Source organism: Anolis carolinensis, chromosome 1 (assembly GCF_035594765.1).
Source record: "Anolis carolinensis isolate JA03-04 chromosome 1, rAnoCar3.1.pri, whole genome shotgun sequence".
Lineage (NCBI taxonomy): Eukaryota > Metazoa > Chordata > Lepidosauria > Squamata > Dactyloidae > Anolis > Anolis carolinensis.
Window position 1 is genome coordinate 288,508,820 of NC_085841.1, and position 12,861 is coordinate 288,521,680.

Genomic DNA, 12,861 nt, shown 5'->3' on the forward strand with positions numbered 1-12,861 from the left:
GTATGAGCTGTCAAAATGTGGATTTTTCTGATGTGAACATCTTCCTCTGTTACAAACCATAGCTTATTAACCAGTTAGACATTATAATCAAATGTATTGTGTCTTGTAGGTTTACAAGTCATGTTTCTTTCAAAAAATATATAGTTTATTATACTATCCAAAGCTGTAAGCATGGTGTCTCTCTGACATATTCCTCCAGCTGCCATAATGGAACAGGAGCCACCAAAGGTATTGAGCCAAACAGGCCATTGTTTATTTGTGAAATATTTTTGCAGGAAGAAAATAATAATTTTACAAGCAACTCTTTGCTTGTAAATACAATGCCTGAGTTCATGTTGTTGTTATTGTCGTTGTTGTTGTTTGCCTTTAGGGTATCTCTGACTTTTGGCAACCAAAATGTAAGTCTATCACTGGGTTTTTTTGGTTCCATTTGTTCGGAGAGAGGGTTGTGGGTTTCCATGGCCCAATGGACATTTGAACCCTGGTCTCCAGAGTTGTAGTTGAGTACTCAAAGCACTAAACCATGCTGAATCTCCAATTGCCAATCATTAATGAAACACATTGACTTGAATCCTATTGAAAGTCCTAATTTCAATAGGACCCCTCTCCTCTGTTTTGTAATTTGGTAAGTCAACACTTGTAGACATCCTACTGATTCAGTGGCTTGACTGTATTTGAACTACAAGTTATTTGGATTCAGGCCATCCCCCCCCCCCCCCGCCATCCCTTGGAGCATTTTCTTTTGAAGAGATGCACTATGAATCAGCTTCATGACTATGATTCAAGGAGACACCACAGTAACAGCTGAACACTACATTTTTTACAGCTAACGCCATAATTAGAGCTGACCAAAGAGTGTACTGCATTCCTTGTTGACTGACCAAGTTACTCACAGCAAAAATCCCCATAACAAAGCATGTCTTAAAATGCCATGCTGCTCAAAATGCTATCTAAAACCATAGGGGACTTTTTTTTTTATTTGCACTGTACTTAAACTTAGAATTAGCATGTGCTGAAGTGATCCTCACAGGAATATTGATATTTAGCACTTGTCACCATCTGACAAAGTAAAAAAAAAAATAGGGTGCAAGTGTAAAACAGAATCGTACTCTTTTCACACTATAATTATTGGCTTAGTTCTCACATTTTAAATTTAAACTTATTTAAGTGATAGGATTTTAGTTGAACATGTGAAAGTATTGCCACACTTGAAATGTATGAGTGGTTACGGTATGCATTTCTTCCCTTTCAGTTACAATGTTATTGCAGTGGAACAATTTTAATAACCTCTCATTAGACCAGGACTGCAAATATAGACTTCAGAGACCAGTATGACATTTCTAAGTGCTAAGCTAAAAGTGTAACAGCAAATGTAGCATATATAAGCACATGGATTAATTTGTAGCATCCATTAAAATGTTCAGTTGTGAGAACAAAATTATTACTAACATTTTCAGAGAACTGTGTGAAATTTCTTGCCACAAATCAAACCTGACAATAAATTATTTCTCACAAAACAGAAACATTACAATGTACTTATGTCACCACAGTCCTCATACCAAGGATTGCCATCTGAGACCACCAACTCTAGATACTTAAAGCTTTCTACATAAATTTACTGTGCTCTACATCTCTACCATACATCATTCCAGATAGAAATGGTATGGAAGGATAATATGTGTCCATACTACAGACATATAAGACAGATACAAAATATGGTGTCAGAAAAGTGGTCATCATAGCAGAAATGTCAAACATTAGGGATTATCTATAGTCAATAGGGACAATTGGATATTGTGCTTGAGATAGCACCAAAAATTCAAATGAACATTTTCCTCATGTGTTACCAGCTCTGTCCTTGCAGAATGTCAATATAATACAATTCGCGTCCTTTAATACAGATGTAGGCTACTATTTCTTAAACATGCAAAGGTGTCATCTGAAAAAGGCTACATTCAAAATAGAAGCATGAATTACAAAATCTATGAAAGACTATCAGCTTTTCTACAATATCAGAGTAAATTATAAGAAACCATAATCTGCTTACTCTTTTATAGTGATCGCTGGAAAATTTACTTCGCTCAGAAACTGCAGCTCGGAAATTCATATTTATTGGCATAATATTCAAAATAAAGATAGACCAGTCCTTTATAAAGCTGTCTGCTCTTCTTTGTCAGGGAATGTATAGTGGAGGGTGGAATATATGCTGGCATGTGAAACCACAGTAGTTAATTTTAGTGGAGGTCATGCATGCACCCTGATCAAATTTTCTTACAATGGAATGTCCTGCTGCATTAGCACACACACACACCCCACTATACTTCAAGCATGTCTTTCAGTGCCTAAAAGTCTGTCACATCCACCTTTTCTTCCCAGGCTTTTTCAACATAAACCTGAAGGCTTGTTAAACCCACATTATTATCTACTGCTATGAGAACAAAAACATCTTCAAAATAGTTAATATTACTTCTTGCTACATTCATAAAACAAAAACATACAAACACCAAATAGCAAAGAATTGCTAAATCAACAGTGTTTTAAAAATTATTCAGTTTTGCTTGCAGTTTCAATCGGGCATGGAGGCAACAGAGTCATCAGTTACAGTATATTCTGCTATAATCACTTCAAATAATGCTATTTATCTATCTACCAACCAACCACATTTTTGGTTTAGTGGGCTTCACTACACAGACATTGGTCACTATCATCATCATCAGACAATTTAATTTTTATGGAGATTAATAGAAAATCCCTTTTTTATAGTCCTAAACTCTGTTCACAGAGTCACCAGCCTTATCCTTGTGGGAAGACTGCTAGTAGAAACATGAGTGGTTATATGTTACACATTGCGGGCCTGGCCAAGAAAGCCGGGCCGGGCCAGGAGGGAGGGGGAAGTTTGTACGTTGGAGGGGGTGGGCCTGCGAGGGGTAGGGAGGGGCAGGGCAGGGTCTGGATCCTCCTCAGGCTGTCCTCCTAGCATAAGGATGAGGCTGCTTACACTATCCTTATGCCAGGAAGAATGTAGGACGTGTGGTGACTGTCCTAATAATCTTTTCCTTATCCTCGGGCTGTCCTCTCAACATTATTCCAGGAGGAAAGTGAGACAGACGGCAGCTGAGAGTGCTCTGGAGGCTCTCACCTGTCACGTGCTTTCCTTGAGCTGTCTTCCCAGCATAACAATGGTGCTGCTCACACCGTCCTTATACCGGGAGAACTGGGAAGCCTTGGTCCTTGAGCATTCTAAATGGAGGTCAGCTATTAACAACTGTGCTGTGGAATTAGAAGAAACACAAATGGAGGGCAAAAAGAAGAAACATGTCAAGAGAAAGGTGTGTCAAGCCAACCCTGACTGGTGCCGCCTTCCATCTGGAAATCAATGTCCTCATTGCAAAATATCATTCAGGTCAAGAATAGGTCTCTACAGTTACCTACGGACCCACCGCCAAGATCCTTCACTTGGAAGACAACCATACTCGGACATAAGTGCTCGCCAATTAGTGGGAACTGCAATCTGGCACCAATGGGTGGTCAGGAGTTGTCAACATTTGCTGTATAGCTTTTAGCTCAGTTAAATAGTTTTTGTTGTTGATGATGTTAATAAGATAATTTTTCCTGTAAAAAGAAGGAAGTGATGAAAAAGATAACAGCTGTTGCTTCCATTTTTCTTGGTAATGTCCATTGATTTCTACCCACAATTTTCCAGTTGCCACATGGCAATAAAAATAGTTTTACTTGATAGCCAATTGTTAAACTATAAATAAGGTTTCTATTGTTGCACTCTATCAGTCACTTATTCTAAAGTAGCTCTTGGTGAGATCTGAAAAATACCAGCTGAAAATTCTTGATCACATGACTGCATGCAAGCTAATATTTGTATAAGTTTGAATGAAGGAACTTTTGAAAGCAGAAGCACATGCAAAATCTGTCTCATTAAGAAAAACATGATTTGAATGAATTAATGAATATAAGGCTGAATGAATGACTGAAATTGAGAACCATGTGAGAAAGCTCACAACTGGTCTTCATACAAGATTCACACACCCCAAAAGATCAATAGGATCTGTGCTTAGACCAGTGGTTATCAAAGTGTGCTCCGTGGAGCCCTTGGGGCTCCGCAAAGCATCCTGAGGGGCTCCGCGGCTTCCTCCTGCTGCTTCCTCTTTCTGTTCCCTCCTCCACCTTCAAGCTTTCCTTCCTCTTTCCTACTCCTCCCCCTCCCCCCCCACCCCTCACCCCAAAAGCCCTTTTCCCCACCTCCCTGAACAACAAAAGTCATCCCCCCTTGCCAACAGATGGCCCCTGCGGTTCCTCCTTTTGCTTATTATTATTATTATTATTATTATTATTATTATTATTGACACAAAGACAGAATATGACACAGCAAATGCTGGATTTTGTATCACAAAATCACAAGTTGAATACTTCCCAAGTGTTTAGGACTGTGTGATGTATTTTGGGATGATGTGCGCAGATCCCAGTAAGGCGGCCTTTTGCAGATGACAGATTGTAATTTTCTCAATGTTGATTGTTTTCAAATGCTGGCTAAGATATTTTGGCACGGCACCCAGTGTACCAATTACCACTGGAACAACCTCTACGGGTTTATACCAGAGCCTTTGCAGTTCGATTTTGAGGTTCTGATAACAGTTGAATTTTTCTTGTTGTTTTTCGTCAATTCAACTGTCACCTGGTATGGTGCCATCAATAATCCAAACCTTTTTCTTTTCCACAACCATGAGGTCTGGTTTATTGTGTTCCAGAACTTTGTCAGTCTGGATTCGAAAGTCCCACAGTATTTTTGTGTGTTCATTTTCCACTACCTTTGCAGTTTTGTGATCCCACCAGTTCTTTACTACTGACAGCACTTAACCCATTAGCACTATGGAGAAACAAACCAAAACAAAGTCTATACTGGCTCGGTCGTCGCCCAGGATAAAAAGGACCGTGGTGGATGCTGTTGATTCTGGACATCCAAAAACAAGTGGGCTACAGAATCAAAATACAAATGAACAGTCCCAGAAGTGGCAGAAATATACAATGCCAGAAAATCACACAATTATTATTAATTAATTTATTTATTTACTACAAAGGCTGGATGGCCATCTGTTGAGAGTGCTTTGATTGTGCTTTTCCTGGATGACAGAAGGGGGTTGGACTGGATGGCCCCTGGGGTCTTCCACTGAAATACTGTTATGTTTATGTTGGTTAAAATTGTTCTTCATTTTAAATATTTTATGTTATGTTATATTATATTATTATTATTATTCTTTCTTTCTTTTTGCACTACAAACGAAATATTGCAGTGTGCATAGGAATTTGTTCATGTTTTTTTCAATTAGTTCACACAAACACTTTCCATCCCTCTACCACTGGCTCAGCCCAGCTGTCAAATTTTAAAACACAATGTGTCAAAAGGTTTGCCCATGCCTGATATATAATAAATATAATTAATATAATATAATATATAAACATTTCTTGGGGCTCCAAGATAAACTTTTCCTTCAAAAAGGGCTCCACAGCTAAAAAAAAAGTTTGAGAACCCCTGACTTGGGCATTTTAATTCTGAGGGAGACAGTTTTTCCAACACAACTATATTCCCAATACAGACACCTCACCCCCTGCTCCAAGCATACTTGAAAGTGAAGGAAACTTCTGGATATACAGACTTAACCCTCCAATAACATATGGCCTTAAGAGGCAATACTGCACTTTTCTCCAGGACTTTCACCTGAATTCCACATCTAGACCTTGGGAAGTTTGCCATTCCCATTCCAAAGGACCACCAGTGAGAGTGGAAGCAGAAACAAAAAATAAACACATAGCTTCAATTATTTTATTATATTTACTTCAGTTTTGCTATTTCTTTCCAGGACCTAGAGTTTATCTGAAAATAATGGTGTTCAGTTGTGTATATGCATGCGTATGGGGTTTTTGTACTGTTTATGCATGTGTCTGTATATGCATACATACATCCACACACAGTACAACCCCTATATTCCATGAGATATATCCATGGATACCCAACATTGTGGATAATAGTAACTCTATATTTTGACTATACTTGGACCTGAAAAATACCATAGAATAGTCTCAGAGGAGTTAAGGTGGGCACACAAACACTTTTGGAGGGAATTATTTTTTTTAGAGCATGGATCAGCAAAACTGTGGATACTGAGTCTGTGAATATAATATTGTGTTTGTGTGTCACATGTGCCCACATAGACATATTACATATTTATGGGTGTTTTTTATGTTGTGTATGTGTATTCTGCATTTTTATTTTACTTCATTATTTTATTTTACTTCATTATTTTATTTTTAACTGCAAGACAGTGAGTGTAGAAATTACATTTCAAAGCACCATGCACTTCTAGATTACATTCATACTAACATTAAACATTTCTAATTGGTGTCTGTTACTTGAGAAACAACATTTGTTGCTTATTGCTACCTTCCCTTCTGATTTCACCCACCTTTCTGTAATGTCTCACTTTCTTTCTCTCCTTTTCTCACTGTGGGCAGAAAAATCTTTTTGCAGATGCCCTTTCTTAGATAGTAAATTCCTCTCAAGTCAGGACACCTCCTTTCTGCCTTAGTAATCACTGCCTGGTGCACAAGCTAACTCCCTCAAAGGGCCTTTGCTCCTTAAGGAATTCAGGTTTAGAAAAGTGGAGGAGAGAAGCAATTACACCCAAAGAACTTTTAGGGTTTTGGTGTTTAATTGGCATGTTTCACTTCAGCATAGTCCAGTAAAACTGGCTATCATATTTCTCACTATCAGTCTTTAGTTGTTTAGAATGTAGGTTGAGACCCAAAAAATTAGATGCTATAGTATTTCAACTTTATCATTCTGATCAACAATCATAAAATTAAAAAACATAAAAGACAAGATCACAAAATCTTACTAAGCAATAGGGGTGTGTGATCAAGGAAAAAAATGTTTCAATACTCATTACAAAATTAGGGGACGTGAAATTGTTTCTAAAGTGTTTCAAAAATATCGTAATGGGTCTGTATCATAACTATTATGATGTAACAAAATTTATGTTACTTTTTCATTATGTAATTGTGCAAGTGGGGAAGATTCTGGGTATTTTTTCATTAAGCTGCTGTACTTTAATTAAGCTAGATTTCCCAAACAAGAATGGTTTTGGAAAACTAAAACTTTGGGACTATTGTTCAAGTCACTCTAGCATGGATGTACCAGATGCAACAACTGAGAAGTGTTTCCCACCCACAGAATGGTTTTGGAAATATGAAAAATAAAAACTTCTGCTCCTAGCAGTCACTCCTTAGCAGAATCAGTAATAAATTAAATTATAGAAGTAAATTAAATGGATTCCTCCTAATAGCAGTCTGTCCCTCAGTCTTCCTGGCCTCTCTCAATGTAGCCTAGTCTTAGCCTAGCTTGCTGCTCTGCTTGCTTTCTTTTCTCAGCTCGCAATGAGGCAGCCTTGTGGTTCTGCTTCCTCCCCCGTCCCTCAGCCCTGATAGACTGAGAGGCATAACAAGTTTGGCTTTGCCTCAAGGTACAGTTTGCTTGCTCCATAAATTAAAACTGCATCATAGAGAGAGTTACGACGCTTACGTAACTTACGAAAATATACTGAGTGGGAGTTTCAATTCTTAAGTTATAGGTGTGGGTGTCACCCGCGTTTCTTAATACAGTAAAAACTCGCTCGTCCGAGCCTCCGTGCAATCCGAGCAGGTGAACGGGGAGGGCCACAAAGGCCCTCCCCGTTCACCTGCTTGCTGGTGTGCATGTTGCTAGGTAGATAGCAAGCTACCTAACAACACGCAGGGGACACCTACCAAGGGGCAAGCACCCCCTGCGTGTTGCTAGGTAGCTTGCTATCCACCTAGCAACAGGCATGGCTGGCTCCTTCGCCACGCCGGGTGGCAGAGCTGGCAGCCCCCGGCGTGATGAAGGAGCCGAGGCACGGGCGGGCGGGTGAACGGGGAGGGCTTTTGCGGCCCTCCCCCTTCACCCGCTCAATGGCTGGCCCAAACGCCTACCAAAGGGAGAAGTTTCCTCTCCATTCGGCAGGTGCTTGGTCCCAGAGAAGGGGCAAGCTCCCCTGGATCCAAACTGCGGCCATGGAGGCTTCCCCTCCGTTCGGACGCAACCTGGATTCAGAGGCGCTTGCAGTTCCTCCGGATCCAAGCTGCCTCCCAACGGAGAGGCATCCCCTCCGTTTGGACGCAGCCTGGATTCAGGGGTACTTGCAGCTCCTCTGGATCCAAACCACAGCCGAACTGAGAGGAAGCCTGGTAATCCGAGTGATCTGGGTTGACCGAGCTGTGGTCCGCCCGTTTAACTCGAACTACCAGGGTTCTACTGTATTGAGTCGTATGTATGAATCTTACGAAACAGATCCGACATATGACAAATGACTTTTTGCACAGCCATACTAATCAAACAGTGAAAACTTTAGAAGTCTTATTCAACACCATATGTCTATGTAGTCCATCTACTACCGTATGTGAACTATTATTTCATATTAGCTATTATCAAGAAAAATCTGCAACTTTTAAACAGTCTAAAATTAAGACAGGAATAGGAACAAATCTAGCAGTGAATTCATTGTGCTTCATCACAGCAGGCTGGATTGATTGGATATTTATTGTAAGCCGCCTTGAATCCCCTTGGGTGAGAAAGGCAGGGTAAAAGTGCTGTAAATAAATAAATAAATAAATAAAATATTCCAGCACTATGTTTTTAGGCACCTTACATCTATAATTACATTCCTGTGGTCATCCTTTCCAAGATGTATACCTTCCTGTGCTACACCATACACCAGTGGCTCTTAACCTTTGGGTCCCCAGATGTTTTGGCTTTCAACTCCCAGAAATCCTAACAGCTTGTAAACTGGCTGGGATTTCTGGAAGTTGTGTGACAAAACACTTGGGGACCCACAGGTTGAGAACCACTGCCATACACACTTGAAACCCTCAACATAGTATTAGATCTTTCTTGCTTATAACCAAATATCTCCAGTGACAGAAGAGTGATAGTACTTCACACTTAAGGAAAGTAGCCACTTCAGATAGCTGAAGAACACTGTGACCTCCAATAAGTCCATGGTGGGTTTTTTTTTTTTGTAAATCCCTCCCCACTTATTGAGGATTTTGTGGGAATTCCTCTAGAACATTTTAGAGGGACAATTAATTCAGACTCTGATGACAGTTGAAATTACTTTCTTTTCATGAAGTCAATAAAACAGCTGTAAAGCATTTCTGAGGCAAAAGTATTCCTTCATAAACTGAACAAACTGTCAGGATCCTGTCTTTTAGTTTGGCAGGTGGAAAGGAAAGATTGTAAATGTCTGCACATCTTTTAAGTATGACATACAAACAAGGTTGATTTAGAAGAAACAAGCAGCATCTTTCTGTGTTTCAAATAATAAAAGGCAACTGGCCAAGGACTGTGTCTGACCAGCTTCTTTTTGCTTCAGTGGACTTGCACAAAAACCACCGTTGATGTTACAATCCCTTCCGTAAATGACTGATGATCAAACGTAGCCTTCAGGGAATTCATTACCATGCATGGCCTCTAGCAAGACTTGTTCCAAAAGATTTTATGCCTTGAGATTCAAATTAAAGATGACTTTTAATAAGTAGCAGGCAGACACATGCATTCCTTTTTCATCATTAAAAATGAGAGCATAGGGCCTTATCAAGATTGCAGCCTGAGTGTGAAGACCAGAGGAACCACCTAATATGGAGGCTCCTTGCTTTGCTACCCTGGTAGACATGCTATTGTGTACCCACACTTTCTGTTAAGCACTTACAGCCTTTTGCCTGCTACAAACAAATGATGAAATCATGATGGGGCTTTGTGTGATGTTTCTATGATCTTTCTCCCCAGTTCCATGTATTCAACCCTACTTCAGAAATGCTAATAGCTCTCCAACAACATATTTTTGCTTCTTTGGGGTAATAGGGTATAGGTCCTCTGTGTTATTGTTCTCCAGCAAGTGGTATTCACTAGTATAGATATATAAATTGGTGATTTTAAATTCATGATGCATGATGTGACAAGTATCTGTTATCATTTAATTGATGTTCCTATCCACCAAAGCTCTTGTCTTCCATACACTTTGGGTTAATTTTCATTGCACCCACAATAACCCATAAAAAAGGCTCAGAACTGTAAAGATTTGTAACCTTAAAATTACAAATTCCTCTTTCAACGTGTTTTATCATATTCTATAAAGATATACACACATTATTTCATTGATCAATGGAATCTTTATTCAAGAACTGGCAGAATCTCCATCTGCAAACTCAACCATTTAGAAATTTCAAAACACAGATATAATTTAGCCATAGCTAAATTCTCAAACTCTGTATTTTCCAAACTGTCATATTTAAGTTGGACTTTTGAGCCAAGCAACAGAAGTTAGAATTAAACTCATTTCATAATGCTCCATTAAAGAGAATACTGTTCTATATGTCCTTACAATCTCAACACAATGCTGGATGCATTTATAAGCATAAATGAGAATCTCAGAAAATGTAAGAAGATGTAAGAGTTTATGCTATTTCTCAGGCATTGTGTAACCTGGGCACAAATATTTTAGAACTTTTAAGGATTAAAATCAGCAATCTAGTTAAAACTAGAATCTGGACTGGTGAAGTCTTTGCAGTCAGTATTAAATGAATTCCTAGATACTAGCACCTAGAAATTCATTGGATGGATACCTGCTGTTTGAGCACTAAAACAGGCTCGACCTTGTTGCTTTAAGGATGATTTAGATTTTCACACTCATAATCCCACACTTAGGTAGGTCTGAGCAGAGCTGCAATTCAAAATGTCTGAAGGGCACAAATTGGAAAAGTTAGAACTAGAATATTTCTTCCCCAGAATATAGAACAATTGTTATTTTTCAAATTATAATGCACTTTCAGAATGAGCGAGGCATCATTTTTGGGCAACATAGAAATAACTTTACAGTTCATATTCTATACATCTTGTCAGAGAAAATGCTACATAGTTGGAAAGCTATATAAATATATCCATAACACATGTATATTAGAACCTATACATAAATACTGGAGTTATTTGAGTAAATCTAGTTTAGAAATTTCCACTGAGAAGGAAGCAACAGCTAAATGTTTCATAATGGCAGATTAGATTAAATAAACGAATCCATGGATATTGGGGAGGGAGGCAATGATAATAAATCAATAGGTGGCAGCATTTATACTGGCATATTGTGACATTTAATACACTTTCCAGTCACCAGATGTACAATTTCATGTGTTCTGGGAGTTTCCTAATTTTTCATCAAATAACAATGTTCCTCCTATAAATCTTAGTTAGATTTCACTAAGTACATCACAGTTTTAAAACAACGAAGCACTGAATTAATTTCAAACACATATCACTCATGTAATCAAATCATATTGTTTGAGCCATCTGTTTCACAGTCGTAAACCAACACAAATTTTCTACTGACTGATAACTTTCTAAATTAATTGTCTATTGTGACCCTGCTGTCAGCCAGGTTGCCCCTCCTCTTTATTTAGACATTTCTAGGACACATACTATTATTATTAGCAGCAGCAAAAATACATCTTGCACCTACAACACAAACTGACACTGTTATTAAAAGGTAACTAGTTGCTAAAGAATAAAAATACAGCCATGAAAAAAGTTAGAAGGCCCACGAGTGTGACACAACAAAGGATAGGGCAAGGCTTTCAGGTTGCTCTTAATTGATAATTTAAAATATACATTGCTTAATTTTCTATTATGACTCAGTCTGTAATGAAAATTATTTAAAAACAAGAGGAAGGATAATCACACCAGAAGAAAAACGGGGAAAGATGACAGTGCAGAAGTCCATGACACTGAACATTTACTGTATATGGCACTTTAGATGTTCAGATCACATTTCTAAAAGATGAACTATGACAAGACTGGCCACTTACTTGGAAGGTGCTAAAAGGATCTACAAGCCAAGAACTGATAAAGGGCTTAGAATAATCTCTACTATAGAAGTCACATACTATGAGTTGGGCTGCCTCTACAGTGTAGCATTAATACAATTTGACATCATGTTAACTACTATGGCTCAGTACTATGGAAACCAGGGATGTGTAGTTTGATAAAGCACCATCAACTCTAGAAAAGAAAGCCATGTAAAACTAGAGCTCCCATGATTCCATAGCATTGGGCAAAGCAGTAAAACTGTATTAATTCTATAGTATAGATGCTAGTCATCGGCCCGGTACCTGTAACATTCGATTAATTTGCGTTTCTGGGTTGTTGTATTTTTCCGGGATGTATGGCCATGTTCTAGAAGTATTCTCTCCTGACGTTTTGCCCACATCTATGGTAGGCATCCTCAGAGGTTTTGAGGTTTTGCGTTTCTGTTTCGTTCCGTCCATTTGGATGGCACGAAATGGTACACCCCTTTCTGGTATGGAAAAAAAACAGTGAAACAAAAAGGACTGTAGGAACAGAAACCATTTGGTCGCCTGCTTTTTGGACCACTGAGCCCTGCCTGTTGGGCCAATCGGCGGAGGAGAAGAATGCCATCCGCCTCACCTGCTGCCTGCCTTGCCTCATCTGGCCCACCACCGCTCTGCAGACTGAGGGAAAACATCACATGAGGTAGCTTAAGCTCTGCCTTTACACTCACCTCTCTTCTGCAGATCGAGAGTTAAACTTCTCAGAATTAGTGGAATCTTAAGTAACACTGATGCTTTTAACCCAGGTCATAAAGAAGGATATAAGTACAAACCATGCCATGTTTTTAAGGAGATTTATAGAAAGAAAGAAAATCCCTAAAATTCAGGGGATGACCCAAACGTTATAAAACTGAGTGGGCAAAGAGTGATAGATGTGTCCTC

The 12,861-nt window shown here is 38.9% G+C and overlaps 1 protein-coding gene across 14 annotated transcripts in view; it reads right to left on the reverse strand.

Moving 5' to 3' along the window:
* nav2 (neuron navigator 2) overlaps nucleotides 1-12,861 on the reverse strand; it is a 691,770-nt gene that overhangs the window by 214,399 nt on the left and 464,510 nt on the right. The window contains exon 1 of one of the 14 annotated variants that reach the window (XM_062967810.1): nucleotides 2,048-2,407. The exons of the other annotated variants lie outside the window; for them this stretch is intronic. Within the exon in view, the coding sequence (XP_062823880.1) occupies nucleotides 2,048-2,119 (72 nt within the window). The 5' untranslated portion in view covers nucleotides 2,120-2,407. Of the gene's footprint in view, nucleotides 1-2,047; nucleotides 2,408-12,861 lie in introns of those variants that run through there. 14 annotated transcript variants of the gene reach the window in all.